Source organism: Plutella xylostella, chromosome 6, assembly GCF_932276165.1.
Source record: "Plutella xylostella chromosome 6, ilPluXylo3.1, whole genome shotgun sequence".
NCBI lineage: Eukaryota > Metazoa > Arthropoda > Insecta > Lepidoptera > Plutellidae > Plutella > Plutella xylostella.
In genome coordinates this window covers 6758373-6784332 of record NC_063986.1, presented here as the reverse complement: position 1 = coordinate 6784332, position 25960 = coordinate 6758373, and the positions used below count along the sequence as shown (strand labels likewise).

Sequence of the window (25960 nt, the reverse complement as noted above, 5' to 3'; positions counted from 1 at the left end):
GCTTGGATTGGTGATGTGAAGTCAGAAGTCAGGGGTATAATATCTAAACGATTCTTATTTACACGACATAGAAAGTATTTTACAAGCCCATACAAAAAAAGGTGTTTGTGTTCGTCTCGTTGTCGGGGTCGGTCGGGAGTCTCGAGTATCGGCTCGGCTGTCTTCACTGAACGAAACGAACGAAGCAAAGCAAGAAAGAAAAGAAGCATTCGCTCCGCGCGCCGCTACGGAATCGACGTGCGCCCACGTCTGTCCGTTCCGTTGCCTTTGCTTCCCATTGTTTTTTTTCCTTTACCGACCGAGTAACTTTCAACCCAAACTTTTTATTTTACCTTCGTTACTAAAAGTTAAAACCGCTGCATTCAAGCTCAACTTTAACTATTCGGTGTGAACAAGTTATTCAAAATAACGTTAAAAATAAATGGTCGTGTGTTAACGGTGAACATTAGGATGCTGTGATTTGTTGTGGTGTCTGATGATGTGTGTTCGTCCAGATAGGGTGTGAGTGAGTGATGGGGTACGCGGGGGTGGGTGCAGGGGGGCGGGCGGCGCACGAGGCGCTGCTGGCGCGGCAGGACGCCGAGCTGAGGCTCATGGAGACCATGAAGCGGAGCCTCACGGCCAAGATGAAGAGCGACCGCGAGTACGCGCTGGCGCTGTCCGCGGCGGCCGCTCACGGGCAGAAGATGGACAAGTGCGAGGAACTCAGCGGTAAGTGCTGCTCTCCTGTTTTTAGAGGCAAGCGAAGCGTCATGTGTTGACGGTCCAGGACATTAGACAGTTTAAAGCCAATCATCAGTTTTTAGTAAGCTGCTGGCTGAGTGCTAAATGATCAACAGTGTGCCAATAGAACCTCAAATCCTGATGGTACTTATCACCTCTGAGTTGACTGCCTAGGATACCTGCTAACTACTGCATGGATAACGTCAATCATCACGATCTTATCCTTTCTTTCTACTCTTCTGTTTACAAACCATTTAAGTAGGTAAGTACACAAAGTATAATTTCTAACTAGAATCTGGTTATATCTATTCATACACAGAAACCTATAAGTAAAATAAGCTATAATGCAGAAGGATTGGTTATTCCACCATCTTTCTATGTAGAATCATTCAATATATTCCGTAATCAATCCACTGCTGGACATAGCCTCTCCCAAGGAGCGCCACAATGCTATGTCCTCGGCCTTCCTCATCCAGCCACTACCGGATACGTAAAACGATGGACCATTCCAACCGTCATCGTCTGTGTCCAAGTTTCTACCTAAATACTCTTTCTATTAATTACTGCTGCTGACAGGGTTATCTTTCGATTTAATAAAGTTAGTTTATTCATAACTAAATCGATAAGTGCATACCTATTAGGGCATGCAATACTGCAATACCGGTATTGCGTAATACCGGGATCCCGGACAAAATCCACGCTTTTTTCAATACCGGTATTGAAGTAATACCGGAATCGGACATTTTAAGGCTATAAATCAAGCGATTAAGATATAGTTAGCCTTGTGCTCCTATATACTATGAAAGTGCACTTGTTTTCAACCGTTACATGCGGTTTTTGGCCTTTGGAAACCTACTTGTAGTCCATGCGTTCTAAAATTTTAACTCTAATACTCAATTCTCGTAAAAAATATTAAATAATACAGAATTTGATTGCTTTTTCTTGTTGTATTTTGCCCTATACGCCCTTTAAACAAAATATATGCCATTTATAATAAAATAATAATTAAAAAAATTAAAAAACCGACTTCAAAAAACCACTAAAATGTAAGAAATAATTTAAGGTTTACACAAATTCTACTCGTATGAGTACAAATATACCTAAGCAGGAACTGTTCTTTTTTGATGTTGGTGCGGTGACAAAGTAATCTGAAGAAATATGGCACCAACTTCAAAAAAGAACAGTTCCTGCTTAGGTATATTTGTACTGTCTCATACGAGTAGAATTTGTGTAAACCTTAAATTATTTCTTACATTTTAGTGGTTTTTTGAAGTCGGTTTTTTAATTTTTTTTAATTATTATTTTATTTAATAGTTTTTAGTTTATTTGTAATAATTTTCAATCAAAAGTAAGGTGCAAATGATACCAAAAAGTCCTACTAATCAATACGAATCATTCAAGCCTAAACACGAAGTAGTTGCTATATACCGTTGAGGAGTTCCCCTGACTGCCTTCCGTTTCCATCATCAGATCAGCTCAAGGTCACCATCATATTTTTTTGTTATAAGAACTATATTTACGTTCTTAATTTCATTAGAATCGGTTAATATGTGCCCAAAATGGAAATTCATACCCTGTTTTTACCCCTTTACCCACCCTTGGGGGTGAGATAAAATTCTGAAAAAAAAATGGGACCACCTGGGTGCTCAACCCAATACAACAAAAAAAGAATTTTCAAAATCGGTTCATAAACGGCGGAGTAATCGGTGAACATACATAAAAAAAAATATAAAAAAAAATATAAAAAAAAAAAGATCCCGACGAATTGAGAACCTCCTCCTTTTTTTGAAGTCGGTTAAAAAGGAAGTCTAATACCGGTATTAATACCGGGATCCCGGTATTGAGTTCTAATACCGGAACTCAATACCGGTATTGAAAATATTACCGGTATTGCATGCCCTAATACCTATGCGTACTAAGAGAATTTTCCTGCTCAATCAACCTAGCTCTGCATTTTATTTTTACCTACACTGACTCAAACATACGGTCCCAAACATAGGTGTTGGCCCGAGGGTTTTGCCTCAATTTTGCGGCAGGTTTGGGAATACCTAGTTACCTACCACAAAATAGGTGCAACCATTTGCAGCCAAAACTTGAGAATATATTAAATATCTGTCCTAAAGCAATAATTTACCCGAATCTAGTTCAGACTCATGACCGGAATATTATCTAAATCTAACGTTAATAATCGCTGCATCCTCACTATTTCATACATATAAATGCTTCTTTAAATAAGCTAACTACAAAACGTTATTCTTCAGTCCAAAGGTTGTCTGGTAGAGATTGCTATAAGCGATAAGGCAGCATTTTTGTAACCTACTTTCTTTGTTGTGTATTTGTTTTTTCTAAATCACCTAAACATCACTAAGTACAGCCTTCCATCTCCAACAGGCAGCGTGATAGCGTCAGCGTGGCGCACCATGACGGAAGAGTGGGAGAACACGAGCAAGCTGATCCGAGCCAACGCGGAGGCGCTAGAGTCCCGCGCGCTGGACCGCCTCGCCTCGCTCATGGCCGAGCGGAGGAAGGCAAGGAAGGTCTACCAGGAGGACCACTCCAAGATCAACTCACAGTTCACGCAGGTATGTCACTTTCATGGGGTTAGAAGCTGGACGATGCCAGCCGGCATAACTGATTATAGCCCAAGAAATCTAAACATCAACAGTCAGATAAGCATATTTTTTAAACAATAAATTTAATTACATCGTGAATGGGCTCTGGCCAGGCTCCGACTGACGATGACTGCTGTACCAATATGATTCTGAAACAAAACAATAATATAAGCAACAGCCGTAGCCGTCGGTTTGTAAATTAAAATTGGACCGTTAATGTTTATGCTCACGTCGTACTTACGATACACGATAATTAGCTAGGTAGCCACAAACCGTGTTATCGTCGCCGCGAACGATAGCACCGATAAAGATTTCACGTCAGTGAGTCATCTCACCAATCGTTTGTTTAGTAAAAGACCTCAAGTTTTTTATCAAGCTCAAGCTTGCTAGCTTTTACTCTGTACATATTGTTGTCGACCTATGGAAAACTGTATCGTATCGTATTTACGCTGCATGGGCTTATGATGTACGGTGGCCTGCGCCTAAAAGTATACAGGCGGAGTTTTTAAAATAGCGATCCCTGATGATGAAGGGACCAGCTACATCTGTTATAAATCCGGGGACGTGTTGTGTGTGATGTGTGTAGCAGTGGTGTTTATGTAAATGTGCTTGAGCAGCATGTGAGCTTGAGATCGCTATTTTAAAAAATTCCGCCTGTATACTTTTAGGCGCAGGCCACCGTACATATTTAACACTGTCTCTGACAACATCACACCAATGAATTTACCACAGGAAACAAGCTCGTAAAATGTGTTTGTTCAGGAAATACGAGTTCCATGTAATAATGTCTTTCGTTTGAAGCTTATTCCAGTTTATAAATGCTGTCCTTTACAGAGGTACCTACTAATAATACCCGCATAAGTACTTAGGTACTTATTGGTATTGCAGTATTTTTTGTTAAGTGTGCTTGAAACAAAACTCCTCAATTAGTTAGGTGCGAACTTCCGTCTACGCTAATGGGTCGCATATTTGTGACTGTCGTGTCAGCATCAGGATTTTCGCTCAATAAAGAGTTAGGTACTTGTATTTCCCGGACGCGAGGATCTCCATATGGAGTCGCGAGCACGCGGCTGGTTTCCAGCCCGTTACTACGACCGGTTCGCGGTACTACTGGCTAGCCTCTTTGCACCCTCGACGCGATGGCTAGCTTCCTATCGCAGATCTAGGCTTCGCCTGCACATAATTAGAGCCGAGCGAACGGTGCAAGTGTGCAAAGTATGTCGAGGCCGGGCCCCTGTCCAGATGTTAACTTTTCTTTCCACCATAGCGGTAGTAACTAGAAGCCACAGTTGTTATGTTCGGGCTAATCGGCCGCACGCGATAAACGTCTTGCGGTAAAATCCGATCAGATATCATACTAGACCAAGAAAATGATGAGCCAATCTTGTACAGTTACTCGAGTTAAATCGACAATACTTACCTCTTTACTCTACTCTATTACAAGCACATCTTTTAAATAGAGTTATGCCAGTATGTGTATTTAGAATTAGTTGTTCTGCGTACATTTGTAACAATTTGGCTTGTTGCCAAGTTTTTTCAAAGATGTAAATAAAGCATAATGATATTGGCGCCGCCGAACCGGTCCGGAGTCCAGAGATCTCCGCATGAGCGTGAGGGCGCGGGTCGTAACTGGGTCTCGGAACCGGGCCGATGATCCAGAACACATTATAACTACCCATTTAAATTTTATCGGTTACAGTGAAACTGATACTGGTACCTACATTAGTAAATGATCCCAATACAGTTGTTAAAAGAATAACTGTAGTTTGAAATACAGTGACGAGCGTTAGTTTAGAAAGTTCGTTGGGACGTGAAGTTCGTAGCCGCCAAGAAGGACATTTGTATGCGAGGGAATGCACTCCGGCTAATGAATGACTGGCAACTGGCATTAGACACCGTCGTAACGACCTGTTGGAAGGCTTGGCCTTATCTCAGACAAATGACAACTGACTACTAAAGCATGGTTTTTAAAAAGATACGGCCGTTACACAATGTAAAGACAAAGTAATTTGTAGGTAGTAGGTAACAAAACCGGCTAAATTAATCAATAAATATTGGTAGTACTTATCACATATATTATGTATTTAGATCCGTTCCTTTAAATAGGAAACATGATTGAAATATAGCAGAACAAAGGATAACCTAAGATTTCACTCCTGTTACAAGGATGTTCAGAACTTCAGAAGTCTTTTGTCTTATCATCTATCTCGCTCTTACCTGATTCCCATCCTAATGGCCAGAGAAGGACGAAAGGTTTAATTTTGAGATTTATATAGTGGAGTTCTGGTGCGGGATTGGCCGGCGGCACCTGTCACCGTTCATTGGCCCTGCGCCGGCGCTGCTGTGGCTGTTGGCGCGTGTAGCAGATTTCTTTTTTAGGATCTCCATAATTGCTATAGCCTTAGCTGCGGTTCACCTTTGTTCGCGCATAGCTTTTTATTTGAAGATTGAACTTATGCCTTTAGACCACGTATTGACGGTTGGGTTTGGCGTGACTCATGTATAACGTAACCTCGCAGCAGTGAACGTGATGAAATCGTGTAAAATCCGCAAACTGCCAATGTCGATGTGTCAATAGCATCTCGAAGTCATCCGCTCTGCTCTCATCAGGCCGGATGTTGCCTATAAATCTCTAATCATTAACTATACCTACATAACTAATAAAATATCTATTTACCGAATTAACTATTTCTCAAGCTCGTCACTTACAATAAATATAAGATTTCAGTTCAGTGGGAAGTGCTGAGAACATTTCCATTCATAACAGTTTAATAAATAAAATATCGGTTCTTAAATCGTCTCGCTATTATTATTGCCTTTATAATCAAGATGGATTCAGATCACCGGTCGGTACAAATTTGCCTCAGCCTCATTGCGGATTGCGTAAGTTTAATCGCATTTCATTAAGTAGTGTTGGGACTTAGAAGTATGAAAGTGAAATCGGTCACCGATAAGTGAAAGTAGCGGGCCCATGACCGTTATCTAATTATTTTGATAGTGTAGTAGTAACAGGTTCACATACCAGGCGATCTCATTCAACATCACATCATAAGAGAGTAGATACGTCAATGAATGAATTCAGTTTAGTTTATAATTTTTCGATTCTAAAGGAAGAATGGGATCATGTAGTGTAGTGATTAACCAGAGTAAATATACCTATAATTAACGACGGAAATTAGTTTATGGACTTATCTGATTTCATGCACAGTGAAATTATAATAAGCAGCTAAGATAAGGCAAACTCATCCATCACAAATATCGGTCATCAACTCATCATCTTTCAAACATTCATAATAAAAAGGGGCAAAGGTATCTTACTCATAATAGCACGGAATGTCAATTTTCTATAAAATATACAGTACCTATAGGTAATTATACTTAACAAAGAACAGACAAAACGTTATCAGTAGTATTTCCTTTCTAAGATAACCATATCAGACTAACATTAGCAAATACCAAGGCTGAACAATATGGCTGCAATTCATGCAATGTACCTTTTCATGATTCAATATAATTATTTTAATATTAACACAGATATTTCGGAAAGGCCTAGCGTAGAATGTTAGGTTTAGTCCTAATACTCCATCCTTCTGAAACGTGTCGAATGCACTTTATTGGAGAGCCGAGCATCCAATTTCGCATTAAAATGTTTAGATTGACGATTATACTATAGAATATGTAGTTTCATATAAGTACAATAATCCTATTTTACGTTATTGTTATAATTATATATTGATTCATACCACATTATGTGTATTAGGTAATCTTCAGATTCAGTAATAAACATTATCACCGCACGAATATTGTGACTCGTATAATAAAGGCCTTGCCCTACAGTCTTGGCATACATTGACCGATTCCGAGAAGCTTGGCTTATCAAAGTTTGTCGGCATTGGCATGGCATAGGGGCTGCTCGTTTAGTGCACTATCATGTACCTGACCGACCTCACTTTGAACCAATTTGTTTTCAACTTTCCCACAATAACCGATGTGACTCCTATTGTTAGCATTGTCTTGTCTTGTTACTCATACTTACTTACATGTAAGATTCCAGTAATAGAAATTTGTTATTCCCAGCTTATTAAGTGCATATATGTATATAATGCATTGGTAAATTATGCTGACATTGTGGTCAGCTATTGTAATCGGTGCTATCGTGATTCGTGATATCAATCTTAACATCATTATCTATTTCCTACGTACCATCGTCGTGTGGTCATCAATGTTCATTTTACTTTTTATTGTAGGAGTGTCTTTATCGATTACGTACTTGTTTACATAAAATTAAAGTAAGTTCCTACATTTTACAAAAAACTCCGAACCGATCATCCCAATCATTGAAGCGATCCATAATAGATCTACTCTGTACTGGTATCAGCGGCAGCTTTTGATTGAAGCCCTATAGATTTTAGATGCTAGTTTCTAAGAAGCATAAGCCTTGGCGCCAAAGTCTTTGATTGGTTTCGTATGGGATTTATTAGCTGTAATATCGCTGCTTTCATGTAGTTCTCCAGAATTGGCGCGTTTAATTTTAGTCAGTATGTAATTTGGCCGGTCGTAGTTTCTCGTTTGTTTTAGTTTGGCGAGTGGCGGCTGCTTGTTAGGCCGGACCTGTTATTTGTGTCCGCCGCCGCGAGACGGCTCCGATTATTGGTGTAACTTTAAACGCCGCTTTCATCTTGCGTGAAATTACCCCTTGCGTCGGCGCTGATCGCCCTTTTTCAACTTATTTATTTTCAACCAGGCCGTGGTGACTGAAACTGCTAAGGATAGTTTAAATTGTGTTGAAATGGGAGTCAATGACGTTGTGAGTAGGTACGCTACATTGGTCGCGATAAAATTTATAATCCTCAACGAAGTACGATTATCTTAAATATAACTCAGGAATAAAAAAAGGTTTCCATTATCATCACAGTAGGAAGCAAAACATACGTACCTAGAGGAGTTTAATTTATTGTAGTAATAGTAAGGTACGTGCGGTATCATTAGTTGCAAATCATAATAACACGAGAGGCTGGCGTCAGTGTGCAGTAATATATTAGCTTCGTGCAGAATGCATCAATTACTGATATTAATTCGATATGCAGAACAGAAATAGATTACCCTCGTGCAGCGGACGCCACCGGCACCGGCGTGGCGTCAAAACTGGCCACATTCAATTAAAGTATTATTTTCATTTAGTTATACTACGTTGCAAAAGTGGTTTACTCAGTCGAAAGTACTCAAAAGGGTCGACTTACCATTTTTGCAAAATTCTGTATAAAAGTAAAGTATAATTCTTTATTTCCATACCAAACACATTGTCATAATCAATAACTATGTTACTGTTACTTACTACTTACCTATGAGATATATCACCAATCTAATTATCAGGTATACATAATTTACAAAATAAAAATAAAACCTTTGTATTTTTTACTAGATATAGGTAAGTAGGTAGGTACTTAGAAGTAATTTTCTAGATATTATGTTACTTGTTGCAAAATAATGCAGTAAAAAGTTCAAAGCTTACACTCCGCTCCTCCGCCTGGCACTCGGCCCAATTTCCTAACCGAGTGTAATTCGTAGAAGAGACGACACCATACATAATACCAATGTAATATGTTTGTACATGCGTATGTCCTTTATAAATAGGTACCAATGCAGAGTTTGCAGAGTAGTATACCGAAATGACTATGCTTATTGGTTTTAATAATATCATTATGGAAAACCCGTCTGCTGAAGAGGAAAATAATTATAAAAACTGAAATTTAGTTGGTGCTATACTGTTGCTCAATCATGAGATTAATAAGTAAGTACTTACCTATATGAAATAAGAAATCTTTTGAGACCAAACTACTTACATGTTTGGGCCACATTCTGTGCATATAGATTATGGATATAAATGATTATGAGAATGATATGGAATGAAGAAAATGCATCGTTACCTTAGGCGATCGCGAGGAAGAAACTGTAGGTCTTGGTGAAATAGTTGGTGCATTGCTCGTTTCGTAAATTGTCATTGTTAATGTTATAATGACGAAAGATATCATTCTACACAAAGCGGGGCATGTTCCCACCGTAATTGCACAATTAGCACCAACACGGTTATATCATAAAGTATATATTTCAATTTCATGTTCACTTGATGCATTTAACTACTTTACTTTGTATTTCAATCATCTACATTAATAATGGTATTTTAATCCTGTGAAATACATAACACATGACATAACATAATAGTATAAAGTACACACTAGACATTGTTTTATTGATTGTTTGATGAATAGCAGGAATCAGTAATAATGATTAACGCACCGGAAATAATATTTTTGAAAAAGCTTTAATTAAACCAATATCTTCACATAAATGTTGAATTAGCCTGGTCTGTGTAGACATCGTTCTATTCTATCTAAGAAAGTGAGGACACCAGCAAAAACAGCGTTATTAAAACTATTAAAAGTAACAAAGGAATTACGGCCTCAGTGACTACATCCATATTCTTCTCCACTGGGCGTTAATTTTAGATGTCAACTCTGAGGTCAATTGCCAATTTCCTTCGTGATTGCCATTGGCAATTGGCCGGTGCACCATTCTATTTAGTCAGACTTGTGATGCCTGCTCAGACTCGTACCAATATTAATTATTAATATTTTTCACAAAACCTTACCATTGAATGTATATTACATTCATAGTAATTTTATCTAATCTACCTAGTACTGACTGAAGATTAAGGTTTCTTAAATAAATAATAACAGAATACTTGAGCAAACCGTTAAAAAAGTTCACGTCCAGGCGAGCCATGGTGTTGGTGCCTCCGACACCACCGCCGGCACTAACAAAGCGTTTTCGATTTACACCAATATCAGCCGACGGAGCCGAGAGCCTCGAGTTCACTTCTTTTTTTTTATTCTGGCTGGTGGTTCGGGGCGGTGTCTGGGACTATTATTCAATCTCATACGGCGCTTCTTGGAATATGCTTTGTAAGCCAATTATATAGGTAGAGTGGCTTTCGTTTGCGACAACGAATCTTTTAACAACTTTGCTGTGAAGTGTTGGGATCACAATTTTTATGGTGAAACATTACCCAATGATTGAAAGCCTGGCAAAAAAGAGGCAGCCAAGGTTAAAGAACTTTCCATTGTTTCTGAACCGCAAACCGCTAGCCTTGGCAATAAACCTTAAACGCTGCAGTGTCACCGACAGCCAACCGTTCAACCATTACATGTTCTTTGACTTTCTAGTTCTCTTATTGACTCATCCTTTGTAGACACTTATTTATACAGATAATAAAAAACTTACTTACTAACTACCATAAAAAATACTCATTCAAATCCACCCAAAATAGTGTAAATTGGGTAAAAAGTTTTTTTTTCAGCAGATCCTAATTTACTAATAACAACGAATCATATGACATTCGTTTTCATTGCAAAGTATCACAAACGCCTCCCACTGTAAAATGGGTCCAGACTTCTCACTCTGCCAGGTACCAACTCTAACAAACTCAACCATAATAATAAAACAAAAAAATAAAATCGACAGCAAGCGTCCAACGTAATATATTAATGAAAAGATGGGTAAAAAAGATATTAGGATTCGAATTTTAAAAAGGCGGCGAGTTGAAGCAACGGCGTTTATTTTGTTTGACTGGTCCAATAATGGTCCAATAGAAAACAAAAGTTGGAGAGTTCCTTTTCTTCTGTTTGCCTCTGACCTCGGGTTTCTATTGACAATGACAGGCGGCATGAGTATACTAGCGCAGCGCTAACGAAAAACAGATTAGGTGGACGATATTCCCCTCCTATTGTAGTGCGGTCGTCCATCACTGAGGCGGCTCTATTTGCTGTTCCAACTACTTATTCATTTCTTTAGTTCACCTGTTCCTGTGACGAGGGTTGAATATTTTGTATTGTATTATAGGTTTATATATATTACAGTTTTTAATACGCCCATGGTGGTGCTTTACCTATAAAATTATAAGGTGTACTTACTTTTTTATTTGGACAATATTCCTTAACATAATCACGATCATCAAGCTCTGATAATTATATCGAATTCACCACCAAACCCACAGTTGAGAGTTTGATACCATGCAAATTTATACATATAATATAAATCAGGTACTCAATTTCGGTTTTCTCGGCACCAGTTGTTAATCGGTTGTAAGTATTAATAGCTAAAAATTGAGCTCACACAACCTGTCTGCGGAGGGGCAGTAGGCTGGGAGCGGACCGGTCGCGGCTGTGCGTGGTGCGGCGCGTGTGGCGCGGAGGCAGACACAATGCTCGCCACCAGAGGCTTCTGAGAACCGGTTGAGGGCAGAGCTCCGCCGAAATTCGCGGCGACCACCCAGCGGACGCGCGCCGCCGCGCCGTGCCCTGGCGATGGCGATACTTATCGCGCCCTGTATTTACGACTAGAAACGCCTTCGCCGATATTGTCCTCTCCTCGGGCGCTCGGCTAAACGTAATAGCTATGTAAGACCACCCGTATTAGGTATTCGCTTGCGGATTATCTTGCGGTTTTCTTATTTATTTAAAACGGCGGTGGCCACCACCAATGTAAATTGTCACAGCCTAACAGGTCATTCAGTCAGAGTCATAGCCGAAAGCCACCCAAATATTCTATCGAGTTTTCGGTCCTATTCTAATATTACGGCATGACACGACAGTTCTCTTCAGGTCTTAAAAATGCTAAAGGACTTGGATCCCTCCAAGGGCGCTGGGCCTGATGGTATTCCATCTCTTTTTATCAAATCTTGTAGTGATGAACTTGTCCTACCTTTAACCATAATTTTTAATAAATCTATGGCTAGTGGTAAGTTTCCTCAGGTCTGGAAAAATGCTTATATAGTCCCAATCTATAAATCTGATGATAAATCCCAATGCTCTATTTATCGCCCTATTAGTATCTTGAATTGTTTTGCTAAAATATTTGAAAGCTTGATCTTTGAGCATATTTACAATCACGTTAAAGTGGATATTGTTAGACAGCAACATGGGTTTGTAAGAGGCAAATCCACTATGTCTAATCTCATGGAATTTACTGAATATTTAAGTTCTAAAATAAACAATAAAATACAGGTTGACTCTATATACACAGATTTTAAAAAGGCATTTGACAAGGTAAATCATAAGTTGCTTATCCTGAAAACTTTTAAAATGGGAGTACGAGGCACATTGCTGCGCTGGCTAATTTCATATCTCTCGAAAAGATCTCAACTAGTCGCTTTGAAGGGTTTCACATCTAACCCAATTTCTGTTACGTCTGGGGTACCTCAAGGTTCTAATTTGGGTCCACTACTGTTCATAATTTTTATTAACGACCTTACAGCCGATCTAAAAAGTAATTTCTTGCTATACGCTGATGACCTCAAATTGTATAAGGATGTAACCTGTGAGCAAGATTGTCATGAATTACAAGCTGACTTAGTTACTATGGAAGATTGGTGCCATGCCAACAGCATGAGCTTAAATGCAAAAAAGTGTTTTGTGATATCCTTTACTAACAAGCGCAATAAGGTAACATATCAATATACAGTAAATAATCACATGCTGGAAAGGGTATCCCGGATTCGCGATCTTGGTGTTGTATTGGATGACAAACTGACATTTACTGAGCATGTAGATGGTACGGTTAAAAGAGCATATCGTATGCTAGGTTTTGTGCTTAGGATTACCAAAAAATTTAAAAAACCACACAGTGTTATCGCTTTGTATAATAGCTTGGTACGAAGTATACTGGAATATGCATCAGTGATTTGGTCTCCATTCTATGATACACATATTCAAACCTTAGAGTCAGTGCAGCGACGATTCCTACGAATACTTAGTTTTAGATTTGGTTATAAGTATAAACTGAACAACTATGAGTCAAGATTGGCATTCTTTAAAGTTGATAGTCTTGAGAATCGTAGAAGATTATTTGATATGTTTTGTCTTTACAAGATTGTAAATAATAAAATTGATACGGTTGTGCTGTCACAGATTGCTTTAGACTGTAGAACTAGGTCTGGTCGTCGATTTAAACTGTTTTACGTATCAACCTGTCGCATCAATGTTAGTTATAACTCCCCTGTGCATCGATTGTGTCGCCTTTACAATCAAATCCACACAACTGACTGTGATATTGACATATTTTGGAACTCTTATCCCACCTACCGTCGTCTCGTCTATACCGCCATAAAAGAACTCAAATAAATAGTTAGTATTAATAAGAATTTCAAATTTTCTGGCATATTTTAATTTTAATAATAATCTGAATCAAATTTTATTACTTACTTATATATATTATTATTTTTTTAATATTTAAAAATGTAATCTGATGTTAAATTAATTAATATAATTAATATGTTAAATATAATAATTAAATGTACCTAGTTAACTACTACTTGCATGCTGTGGACACATATTTTTTGGAGTGTTAACTGTTTTCTGTGTTTGTGTTATATGTAATATTGTTCATGTATTGTTAACTCTCTGTATTGTGTTCCAATAAATAAATAAATAGTTCTAAATGTCTCACTCACTATAGTAATGGAAGGCTCTCGCCAGGACGGGTATGGTTGTAGGCGTGAGAGGGAGTGAGAGGCAAGATGGTGCATGTGCATCAAACCGCTAGTCGGTGCAACGATCCCGCCTAAGCTACTAACGCTCTACTCCTATATTAAGGGATGGGAATGCCATAATCGATAATATTACTTCTTCAACAAGAATCAGCCAATCTTTATCAAAATATATTTTTTGAATATTCTTTCTAATGCGCAGATCGTAGAATCCATATGGCTTACATAGTGCCATAAAAATAAAGACGCACATCATATCCTACTGATCGTAAATGATGTTGTCAGTCAGGGTTGCCCAGTCTTAGCCACATTATAACAACATGACGCACCATTCAAAATAATAATTGGCAAAGACATAAGTAGCCAATGAATGTTATTGGTGTAACACTTTTATTTATCTTATTATGCACGATGAGGCCCTGAATGCACGATGCACGACTATGTAAGTTAGACAGACCTATGGATGGTGTTTGGAGTATCCTTGGAAGCCTTATGTTCTAAAGTGGATGTGTACGTGTTACATGATGTCCTAGTTAGTTCTCATAAAATTTAACAAAATATTTGAAGGAGGAAGAAGCGATGCAAATAAATTTCCGGAATTCCTCATTTTAGAATCTGAATATAAATGATATCCACATAATAATGCTGACATAATCGAAATATGGCTAATTAATTCGAAGGACTATTTAGTAACGCACATAAAAACAGATGTGGTAATACTTTGACAACCAGTTTAAGACGGAACCAACTGAACTAGAATGCCATGGATGTCGAGGTTTATCGATGTATGGCCTTGGCGGTAGGAGATGATATGATCCCTTCCCTACTGGCGTGCAGTTCATTGAGTAAAGTTGCGTCCCGCCGCCCCGCCCCGTGTGTCCTGAGGCTGCGTGCGCGCACGGACCCTGAGATGTGTGTGTGTGTGTGTGTGTGTGTGTGTGTGTGTTTGTGTGTCTGCCTGTGTGTGTGTCCACTACTCATTTGTTGTGCAACATGTTCGTTTGCTGCACGGAGCCGGCGGCGGCGCCGCGCCGCCACGGTCGAGCTTCATCTGAATATGTCACTCTCAAAGGACCCTTTTGTTTGGTTCTTGACAGATTTATGAATTTACTTTTTTGGTTATTTAATATTTATGTGGTATTTAAAACCTATCCTATTATGTGTGAACATATTTTGTGCTATAATTTCTTATACTTAACATTTCTTTGTTAACTACGACCGAATGGCGTAGTGGTTAGTGACCCTGACTACTGAGTCGATGGTCCCGGGTTCGATTCCCGGCTGGGGCAGATATTTGTTTAAACACAGATATTTGTTCTCGGGTCTTGGATGTGCCCGTAAAATGGCAATAGGCCCGCCCCCTATTACATTGGGACTAACATAACACTCTGGCGAAAAGTGGGTGCAGCAATGCACCTCTGCCTACCCCGCAAGGGAGTACATTAGTACAAGGCGTGAGTGCGTGTTTTTTTTTTGTTAACTATGCTTTTAATAAAATAATAGTTTCAAAATGTAAGTTGAAGATAAATACCTAAAATAAAATAAAAGCCAGTTTAAGTGGTTTTAAATCGGTAAGCGAAAGTAAAGTTAAACATATATCTTTAAACTTTCTGAATATTAATCATTTCGATTGAAAAGTAAAAGTCTGTGAAATAGAAGATGAAATGACCAAACAAGTCTAAGCTCATTATCATAATGCAGACGGTTATTTACTTACTCGTATTCACAGTTAAGGTTCAACGTAGGTGTAAAACTAGATTAATCCAATGTTAATGTTATAAAATAATAGAATGTGTCTGATGTAATATTATCTTAGAAAACCTACATCCTAATCCTACACATGTAAAAATATTCATAATGGATAAAAGCCTGATATAAAACACAACATTCATGTAAATATTGTCCTCGATTTTAATTCTGTTGATGATACATTGAATTTATAATATAGTTGACAAAACAAACACGTAAAATTAGGAATTAGTGTGGGTTAAGAATTTATAACTGAAATTATATTTTGATTTATTTTTACAAGTATGTATAGATAGGTACATATACTTACTTACTTACCTCTAATTTAAAATCTCACTGAAAATCAGTAAATAATTTACACTGAAAAGTTGTCAGTTTTCCTGTGAAGTGAGTCGGAAGCGCGAGCGCCGGTGCAGTTGTTACAAGTGTAAAGAACAAGGTAAATAACCCGCGTCGACCCACTTCATACCTTATCGTGCACAACAACAGCTTTACTCACTTCATATTTTACTTACCGCACATATAAACTACCTACGTCACGTTAAGTAAGTATATTTTTATCGACCTGTATAAACCTCTGACCCTTGATTTGATAACTATGGTTTAGTTGTTCGGTATAAAAGCTACTCATTAATAATTTTGACATAGACGCAATCGAAACCAACAGAAAACGTAATCCAATTCCCATATCCCACAATAATTTCCCAAACTATTTTATATTCTAGGAAATTGATAGAGCTGAAATAGTGGTCATTGTTCGAGTGCATTTATTATGGGAGAGTGACCGTTAAGGCTATAGGTTTAGGGAGGTACGGGAGGTCTCAGTAAATTGGTTTGACGGTAATAATAATATAAAGTGTGAGGTTTGCTTAGCTGTGCAAACAGAACCAGGTTTGGTAGCGCATGCGCTGCGACCGACAACTATCCCATTTAGGTATTGTTATATTATGAGATCTACGTAATGTCGATGCTTTTTGTCTGAGTACGTATTATTTATAGCAATGGTTGTCATTTTATTCATATCTACGGATATGGAATCCTTCAGTCACATTTGCGGTAGAGCTATAATAAAATAGTACTAAAATCAACAGTAAGTAGTTTATAAATCCAGCAGTCATCAACATCAATATTATCATACTAATGTATAACTAATGCAAATTTATACTAAATTTTGTCAAGTACTTTCCTTTATCAAACATATTCATCTGTATTATGTTTTCCACAAGGGCCCCATGTCAGGGGCATTAACACGACGACACGAGACGTGAAGGCATCTTGTGTCAACGGCCCTACTCTTATGATGCCACTGCGCAGCCAAACGTACTTTAGCGACTCACTAACTGCCCATCTAATTTATTAACTAGTCAACGTACTCTTAATGTATTGTTCGCTTAAAAGTTTCCGTCTTGTTTTGTACTACCAAAATTCTCAACTTAGCAAGATTCTGCCAACATCAAAATGCAAAATCCTATCTAACATTACCAGGCAGCATAAAATCTGGGGCGTGGTTGTATGGTCGTACCTAATTGGCACAGGCCTCCCTGCCCGTGAGAACCTGCCCGCGGCGCATCGCATGCCTCATGAATGAACCCTCATCCTGGAGTACCGCGCCTTTGTTTCTTTCATTAGAGCTGATTGACTTCAGTATTTGCCGTATAGCCGTTTTGGGGTTCCCATGTAAACATGAACCAGAATTAACCAAAAAAGGTAAGAGAACATGGATAGCCATTGCCAATCTTTTAAGCCATTAGGCACTATCGCGTAGTTATGTCTAAACTATACTCTTTAGTAACAAAGAAGTTTCACAAATGTATATAAATTGTGCAAGTTGAATGGAAGTAAGTAGGTGTACATGTGTCTATACGGAGAGGTCGCACGTGTGCTGGCAGGGTGCGGCGACGGCGGCCGGCTGGCTAGAGAAAGCCTTGCACTAAACTAGTATTTGCAGCATCAATAGCCGGAAACTACTTAGGGCTTAACGCTTACGATTTAACCAACTTAATGCCAATTTTCCGCTAGCTGAGGAAATCAGCCACACCCACACTAATATATGTCAAAGTTTCCTGTTCTGTGGTTCAGCTGACTCTTCCGTGAATTTTGCGTTGCACATAGATTGCACACGTAGCAAACTAGGTTGTTGTGTGTTGATGACGATGATCACACTGAATTAAGAATAAGTGTTTATGGGTTTTAAAAGCCACTTGAAACGATAATGTTTGAAAATGCATCAGTTCTGCTGCATTAAATTGATTTAGATTACTTCCAGCACTTGACATTATCATAAATTAACGCACATTATGGGAGCTTCAATTGGTATGTGGAGTGTATTTAATTTCCTCCACGTCACTCGCTCCGGGCATATCCCGGTACTGTGGCGAACCTCCCAGACCAGTTGCACATCCACTGCATTCGAAATTACCCTTCGGATAGCAAGAGGGTGACTCATAGTCGATGTCCAATTAAAATGTTACTTGTGAGACATGTTTCGATCTGGAGAACAGCATTTCTTCGCTAAGTCGTCACTGTGTGCCTATAATGTTAGGCATACACATACACCGCATACAGCATAACTACATTACGTCAAATTCTTTGTCTTGTATACATGTACTTGGATGTGACCCCCTTTTGTTGCGATAGAAGTTTATGTAGCTCACCTACGTGTTTGCTGTAACCCTACATACTTTTGTAAATAGGCTCTCTCAGAAAAGACTTTAAAAGAGTCGTAGAAATCCTTGTAGTTTACAACCATGAGTTTAAGCGTTTATTCTAGGAAAATCGCTTTCTCTTAACTGGTAGTGCAGGTGGCAGCGGCGGGCTGCTGGTCGACACACGACACGGATATCACTTCTCACGGTTTGATGAGGACAGCTCCGAGAAATCACAACGATTTATGCTTCCGATGCAGTTGGCCTGCATTACTTTTATACTTATAAATGTACGAGTAATACCAGCCGACCAAAAACGTCGGTCGTGTTTCTAATACGTTTTTATTTCAAACTAGCTGTTCCCGCGAGCTTCGCTTTGCCTTAAAAAGTTTTCCCGTGGGAATTCCGGGATAAAAAGTAGCCTATGTTCTTTCCCAGGGTTTAGACCATATGTGTACCAAATTTCATTCAAATCCGTTCAGTAGTTTTGGCGTGAAAGAGTAACAGACAGACAGACAGACAGACAGACAGACACAGTTACTTTCGCATTTATAATATTAGTTAGGATTAGTTAGGATTGAAAATGAATCGAGCTCTATAGTTTATTTTTGCATTTGTATAATTTTACTACTTGCTGAGCGTAACGTGATGTCAGTCTGCAATTTGGGCGATGACGATGACGCCGAGCGTGCAAATGTGAACGAAAACCATTAATTATGTTGACACAAGATTTAGAATTTTCATTCTATGGAAAAGTGCCTACGTACGTACATACTATGCACTAGCACATAAAAGTAGACAAGATGGATCTTCGCGGAGGAATTCTGACGTCGCAGACTATCTGGGTCAACTGTGCTGTGACAATAGATCGAAACCATTTATAAATAAGCTCCAAAGAGCACGGCTGCGAACTAGGTAACTTGTAGCTAAATTATTCGACCTGATTGCATATTATTGTTTTGGTTAGTATTTGACCCGAGATCCATAGGTCCTGCTCCTCTTAAGTAAGAGATCATTAAATTTGTTTTTGTTACGTGATGAGAAATCGGCTAGAGGCTGACCGGTTTCTTGATATTCATTTGTCTTTGTCTCGTGCCAATATATCTAGGTAGGTATATCATGTAAGCTTTTATCATATACTTCTACATTTAATTAACTTCCCACAGGAAAAGAGGGCTGTTATGAGTTTAACGTGTCTGTGTAGTAGCATGTGTGGTAGCTCCCAAAGAACCGATTTTAGTTTAATTTTTTACGGATCATAGATAATGTTACCCCGAACAATTTATCCAAATCGGCATAGCTGTTCAGAACGTATACCACTTTTAACGTCGCATTGTTAGGGTTATAACGTTAAGTTGGTTTCACGATTGCACTAAGTACAGATTTATTAAACACACTGATATTATATTATTATTATAGGTAGGTACCTACGTTTACTATCATAAATAACGTTTGGGCTCTATTCCTTGGGCATGAGTGGGTAGTGCAAGTACCTGGTACGGGGCAGGCACATAATTCTATGACAGTGAGACCGTTAGGACTACTGCTGTTCCATTGTTTTCTCTTCAAAAACAACATTCGGTTTTCAAGTCTATTTTTGTTTCCACTGCTAATTGATGGATGTAATTTTTGCAGTCCGAGTCGGTACCTAGTTTGGATTGAGACTAGTTTACCAAGTAATATTAATTTGTAATATATCTAGTTGCGAAAGCTTTCACTCTGTACGTGGACTGGAATTTGAATCGAAGGTGGGGAAGTGAGAGAGATTTATCAATAAAACGCATTTTAATTTCTACTACAATAAAGTAATAAATATTAATTAATTTGACTGATTGTACAAATATTTGAAGAAAAACGATAGGCCTTCTACATATTTTGCTGTTTTTGCGAATCAAATTACCGTACGGTTCAAACTGATGAGATGTCGATAATATAGCTTGACAATGTGCTTCCACCACTGTAGGGCCCTTTTATATAACAAAAGCACTTATAAAATTGCAAAATTTCGTAAAATCCTAATTTTATGGTAAAAGAGTAAGTACTTATAAGTAAATAGTGTAGAAGGCATCCGTACAATGACTCCATTATACTTGCTCAGTAAAAGTGCGCTAACGACGGAGGCGTAGGTACAATTTGCGCGTCATTAGCATTAAATTCGGCGGCCCGACGCCTGATGGGAACGTATTCGAGGTATTTCCGCCCGAGCCGAGATCCGAAGGCTGTCTGTCTGAAGATATACGAGTAGAGATAGACGTGTTGAATAATACGCTTTGTACTCTTGTCAATGAACTCTGATATAAAAATATAGAGCGACCAACTCTTTTCTTAGAGCTTTTAAAGCTATGTGTAATTGTGTATTGTAAATTATACATAGAAAAACATAATATTGCTAACGTTAACGTTAATTTAACAAATTATGTACTTACTACTTATTTCAAAACGCATGTTTTTTGTTACGTAGGTTGTACTGTTATGTTTATTAAAACATAATTTATGGCGTGGTTTTAAACAATAAATTACTATAAATTCGAATATGTATGTTACGTAAATGTACACAAACATATGTTTGGTTTGTGTCGTTGTATTGTAAAATATCGCCTGCATTACGTAGGTCCCATTGTTGCGATATTGCATTGTTATTACATTTCTTCATAATTGTTATCATCGGGCTTTTACTTTGTGTAATTTGATCAGAAAGAGGTGACTACACGCTTATTGATCTGTTCTTTTTTACTCATCCATTTAAAATGCAATTTTATAAAAAGATAGTTCTCGTAGGTATGCATATTTGTTATGAATAGTAACAAAGTGTTTGTTTTATTGTTCACAGTTATCGGAGGAGGTGTCGCGGAAACAGAGCGAGTACCAGAAGTGCCTCGAGTCCTACAAACAGATGCGGGCGAAGTTTGAGGAAAATTACCTCAAATGTAAGTAAAAAATACAATACTTACTTATACTTATGCATCCTAACTAATATTATAAATGCGAAAATAACTGTGTCTGTCTGTCTGTCTGTCTGTCTGTTACACTTTCACGCCAAAACTACTGAACGGATTTAAATGAAATTTGGTATACAATAATGTATATTCATGTGGTCTAGACCCTAAGAAAGAACATAGGCTTCTTTTTATCCCGGAATTCCAACGGGAAAACTTTTTAAGGCGAAGCGAATCTCGCGGGAACAGCTAGTATATGATAAATTCATAAAAAAAATAAACAGTATAACTAGGTTCGAAAACTTTAGTGAAAATTATTAGTCTCAGCAGTCATTTTCATGTCTGATTGTCTGTGTTAGGTACTTACCTATCTTCTAATTAGTTATAGATATATAAGTATCTAATTGATTCAAGTTCATTTTAATATTAGGCCTAATGAACGATATCATAACTATCATAAGGCATCTATCTGCCCAAGCATTAATCGGACTCTCTGTTAATGTTCTTACAAATTCTCATTAGTGGTATGAGAGAGATCGCCAAACGATAAGCGGGCATGTGTGAGAAGATTGATGTTCTTGTAAGATAAAGTGTTATTAATGTAATTAATTGTTTATGGAACTAAGTACTTACCCAGGCTACTTAATCTGTTTACCGTTGTCTTTGAACTATAACAAAGCAGTAAATATGTCCACGGCGATATCGACGTTTTATGCCACATGCTCTATTATAAAGTGTAAAGTTGGTTTCATTTCACCATTGGATACACCACTGCCATCAATATGGAAGAATATTAATTGTAGTTAGGTACAATATCCATTATAAAATCGGTATTAATTGGCATCCTAACACTAGGTACCTACTACTTCACCATGCATGATTATCATTTACAGTTGAGATACAATCGCAGACAGCAGATGGCCATTTGTTTATGAATCTAAATTAAATTCATGAGATGTATCCAAATAAAGCACAATGCCAAGTGTTGTAGACGTAGGCAGGTAGAGCGATGGCTTGGCCGGGCGGTGTTGTGGGACTTGTGGGTGAGAAGTGTACACTCAAACACGTCGTTATCAATAATCCTAAAAAACAAAGTCATGTGACGTAGGTTGGTAGACTTTGTTTCCGTAGCCAGTAGTAGTAGATGACGTGTAAATAGAGTACAGTTCCCCAAAATTGATAATGCACATAGAAATCTTCGCCATTGTTCGGCAACGGTCGTATTCCCGAGCGTTAGAAAACTATTATGTATTTAGAGTGGTTAAGTGCATTTTCTTCATGAAATTTTTGTAGAATGATGTAATTGGTGCTAAAAGAGATAATTGATTTATCAGTAACGAAATTTGATTCGATAATTCATAATATTCCATAATATTAAAATTTACTTCGAAAATGTTACAGTAGGTACTTTTCAAGTGTCTTACTGAAGCTGATGTAAAGATGGATGAAAGAAGGTTTGAATAACACAAGGTTTATTATTATAAGGAGAAATGGATTTCAAACACAGGTTTATATAAAAAAATTGAAATCTCAGTTCAAAAGTATTTACAGCACTGATTATTTCACATTAATAAAAATGTTTACATTCAAATCTCAGTTCAAAAGTATTTACAGCGCTGATTATTCACAATAATATTACAATTACAAACTTGGTCTTTTGTGGCTTTATTGGCAAAGTGAAGTCTATCAATGTGACGCATATTTTATTCTTAAATGTGCCTCATAATATGGCATCGTCAAAAATAATTAAAGTTGAAATTAAATTCACATTTGAAAAAAATAACAAGAACGATGTGTAATTGCAGCTCTTTATAATTCCACAAAAGGAATATTGATCTTGACCTTGAGACCCTTGACTGATCGGTGACAGCCACCGACCGCCCAAATTGTTTTCGATTATGTGTCACATGATATTGACTACTATTTCTTTCGAACAAGGATCAAAATGCAAGTGCTTTGTTTAAGGCACTGATTCGGGTGTTTCCGGGAATACGACAGTTTGCGAAGATTTGCATGCGCATTATTAAGATGGGAGAACTGTACATATTCACTGTATCTGTATAGTTTACAGAGACAATACTCATATTCCTGAACAACCCATAGAATTTTCTTAATTTACGTTTTATCCTAAGGGTGCGTTGCACCATTTAACTTTAACTATTACAAACGTCAAATCCCTTGACGAGAGAGATCAATCTTCAAGAGATTTGACGTTTGTAATAGTTAAAGTTAAATGGTGCAACCCACCCTAAGAATCTACAATTACAAATAAAGAACACAATGAAACAACAATCTACAAACATCAGTGATGATCTAAGTATGTCCGTAACCTCTCTTTTATTCTATGTAAGTTGTAGGTGGCTAACTGTGACTGTTTAAAGTGGACTAACAAATTAATAATACATAATTCAATTAAATGTAATTTCATAATTACTTATTCATAGGACGCAAATACGTCAGTGAGATTAAACACTTGTTTCACTTTGTCCGATTCATCAACACTATAATAGGTATAGCCACATAAAGGTATAATTGGTAACGAATTGTATTTAAAATGTCAGTAGGCATATAACTGACTTAATTTTCCTGGTTTGCAGTTGCTTTAAATGCCATATTATATGTACCTACTCTTGATGTTTGTGCTTCAAGCAAACTTTCAAGTCAAGTTATCTTACGAAACAGCTTTTACTTTCCGTAACGCCTTATTATTAAACCAAGCGATTTTCAATCCTGCCTTACTAGGTAGACTAGGAGCATAACTTTAGACGTCTAAAATCTATTATTCATCAGTTTTATGCCCATATGGATCGTTACGACTGCCGTATGGAATTGGTACCTACTTATTTCTTAGCTTTCTACTCTCTATCATGATTGGTCAAAATAAAATGACGTGTTGGTAAATTTTTATAAGGAGTGGATTGGATGAGATATGTATGACAGAGCATTGAGTAGAGTCAACGGAGATAGAAAGATCGGGATCTCTCGATACAGTTCCAGTCCGCTGTATCGACAACCTTTTGACAATAAGCCAGTAGTCGTTAGACAAGGAAGCCGGGTGCTGTGGTGGTCTTTGAAAGAGACTTAACTATATTCAGTTTACCAGTGATCACGTGTTGATCACGAATGAGTCTTCTCTGGTCTTATAACAACACATGGTTCGCACAGGTCCGACGAGCCGCGGCGGGCGCAAGTTGGACGAGACGCGCGACAAGTACGGCAAGGCGTGCCGGCGCCTGCACCGCGCGCACAACGAGTACGTGCTGCTGCTGGCCGAGGCCACGGAGTGCGAGCGAGCCCTGCGCGGCGCCGCGCTGCCCGCGCTGCACGAGCAGCAGCGCCGCAGCGGCGAGGCCACCGCCACCTCCTGGTAACTATACACGCGCCTAGTGTAGTCACGTCACACGCTGTTGGCCGAGGCCACGGAGTGCGAGCGAGCCCTGCGCGGCGCCGCGCTGCCCGCGCTGCACGAGCAGCAGCGCCGCAGCGGCGAGGCCACCGCCACCTCCTGGTAACTATACACGCGCCTAGTGTAGTCACGTCACACGCTGCTGGCTGGCGGTTACCAAGTGTGAGCAAGCCATCCACGGGAATTCTACTAGAACATAGGGCTCGTCTACAGAAAAGTGGCGCCCGTATATGTACGCATGTAAATGTAAACTCATAAACTAATGATAAGATATCAGTTGTAGCGAGTCAATGCTGCCGCAACCGCAACAGACGATTAGTACACCTAATTGGTAAATAGCAGCGAAACGGCATCAGGCACACCAATGACGTCGTTCGGTTGTGACGGAGGTATTCCGCTCCCACCTCCAAATGGATCTTAGCAATACTTTCAACTATAGTGAACTTTTACATGCTATAGCACATCGACGAGGAGATGTTTAACATCTTCTGCCTCCGTCATTGAAACGCATGACTGTTGCCATTGTTGGGTGCTGACCTACAGTTTTCTTCTTGGTATTTCTCTTTTCAATCAAGAACCTTGCAGCCTCGAAATCGTAATGAATCTAACAATAAACCCTTACATTACAGGAGAGGAATCCTGCTCGAAGTGGCGCAGCGCACGGACCTCAGCGGGGACAAGTTCCGCGAGATCCAGAGCAAGATCGAGGCCTCCATACAGAACCTGCGGCCCCAGGACGAGTACCGAGAGTTCCTCGACAAGTACAAGTGAGGACAATATGCTAATGCCATATAATTTTATTTTCTCAAACTGTAAATATATATATATATATGTACGGTGGCCTGCGCCTAAAAGTATACAGGCGGAGTTTTTAAAATAGCGATCTCAAGCTCACATGCTGCTCAAGCACATCCAAATAAACACCACTGCTATACACATCACACACAACACGTCTCCGGATTTATAACAGATGTAACTGGTCCCTTCATCATCAGGGATCGCTATTTTAAAAACTCCGCCTGTATACTTTTAGGCGCAGGCCACCGTACACAATATAATCTAAATAACTTATTCTAAACTTAAGGAAAAACTTATGACTATAGGTACCTAGCCTAGCTTATAAAAATAAAAAATAAAAAAAACTATGTGTCTTCGCTCCGGAACGCATCGGACGCAAAGGTCCCTAAAGTCCTTTTTTATTTTTATAGTTAGGCTAGGTACCTATAGTCATAAGTTTTTCTTAAGTTTAGAATAAGTTATATGCTAATTACATTACTTTATGCGAAAAATCTTCTTATTAATACCCCCTTGACCCTATGTAAGAAAACTAGATTACTTAAGTATAC

At 38.5% G+C, this 25960-nt stretch overlaps 1 protein-coding gene across 4 annotated transcripts in view; it reads left to right on the top strand.

Annotated features, from left to right (window-relative positions):
• Positions 1 to 168: 168 nt before the first annotated feature.
• LOC105382449 (tyrosine-protein kinase Fer) overlaps positions 169 to 25960 on the top strand; it is a 37313-nt gene continuing 11521 nt past the window's right edge. The window contains exons 1-6 of one of the 4 annotated variants that reach the window (XM_048621944.1): positions 170 to 711; positions 3115 to 3305; positions 21103 to 21199; positions 24374 to 24483; positions 24625 to 24716; positions 25244 to 25381. In XM_048621944.1, the coding sequence (XP_048477901.1) occupies positions 513 to 711; positions 3115 to 3305; positions 21103 to 21199; positions 24374 to 24483; positions 24625 to 24716; positions 25244 to 25381 (827 nt within the window). In that variant the 5' untranslated portion in view covers positions 170 to 512. Of the gene's footprint in view, positions 712 to 3114; positions 3306 to 21102; positions 21200 to 24373; positions 24576 to 24624; positions 24717 to 25243; positions 25382 to 25960 lie in introns of all 4 variants that reach the window. The other 3 variants (XM_048621945.1, XM_038119819.2, XM_011552333.3) reach the window with 3 other exon arrangements.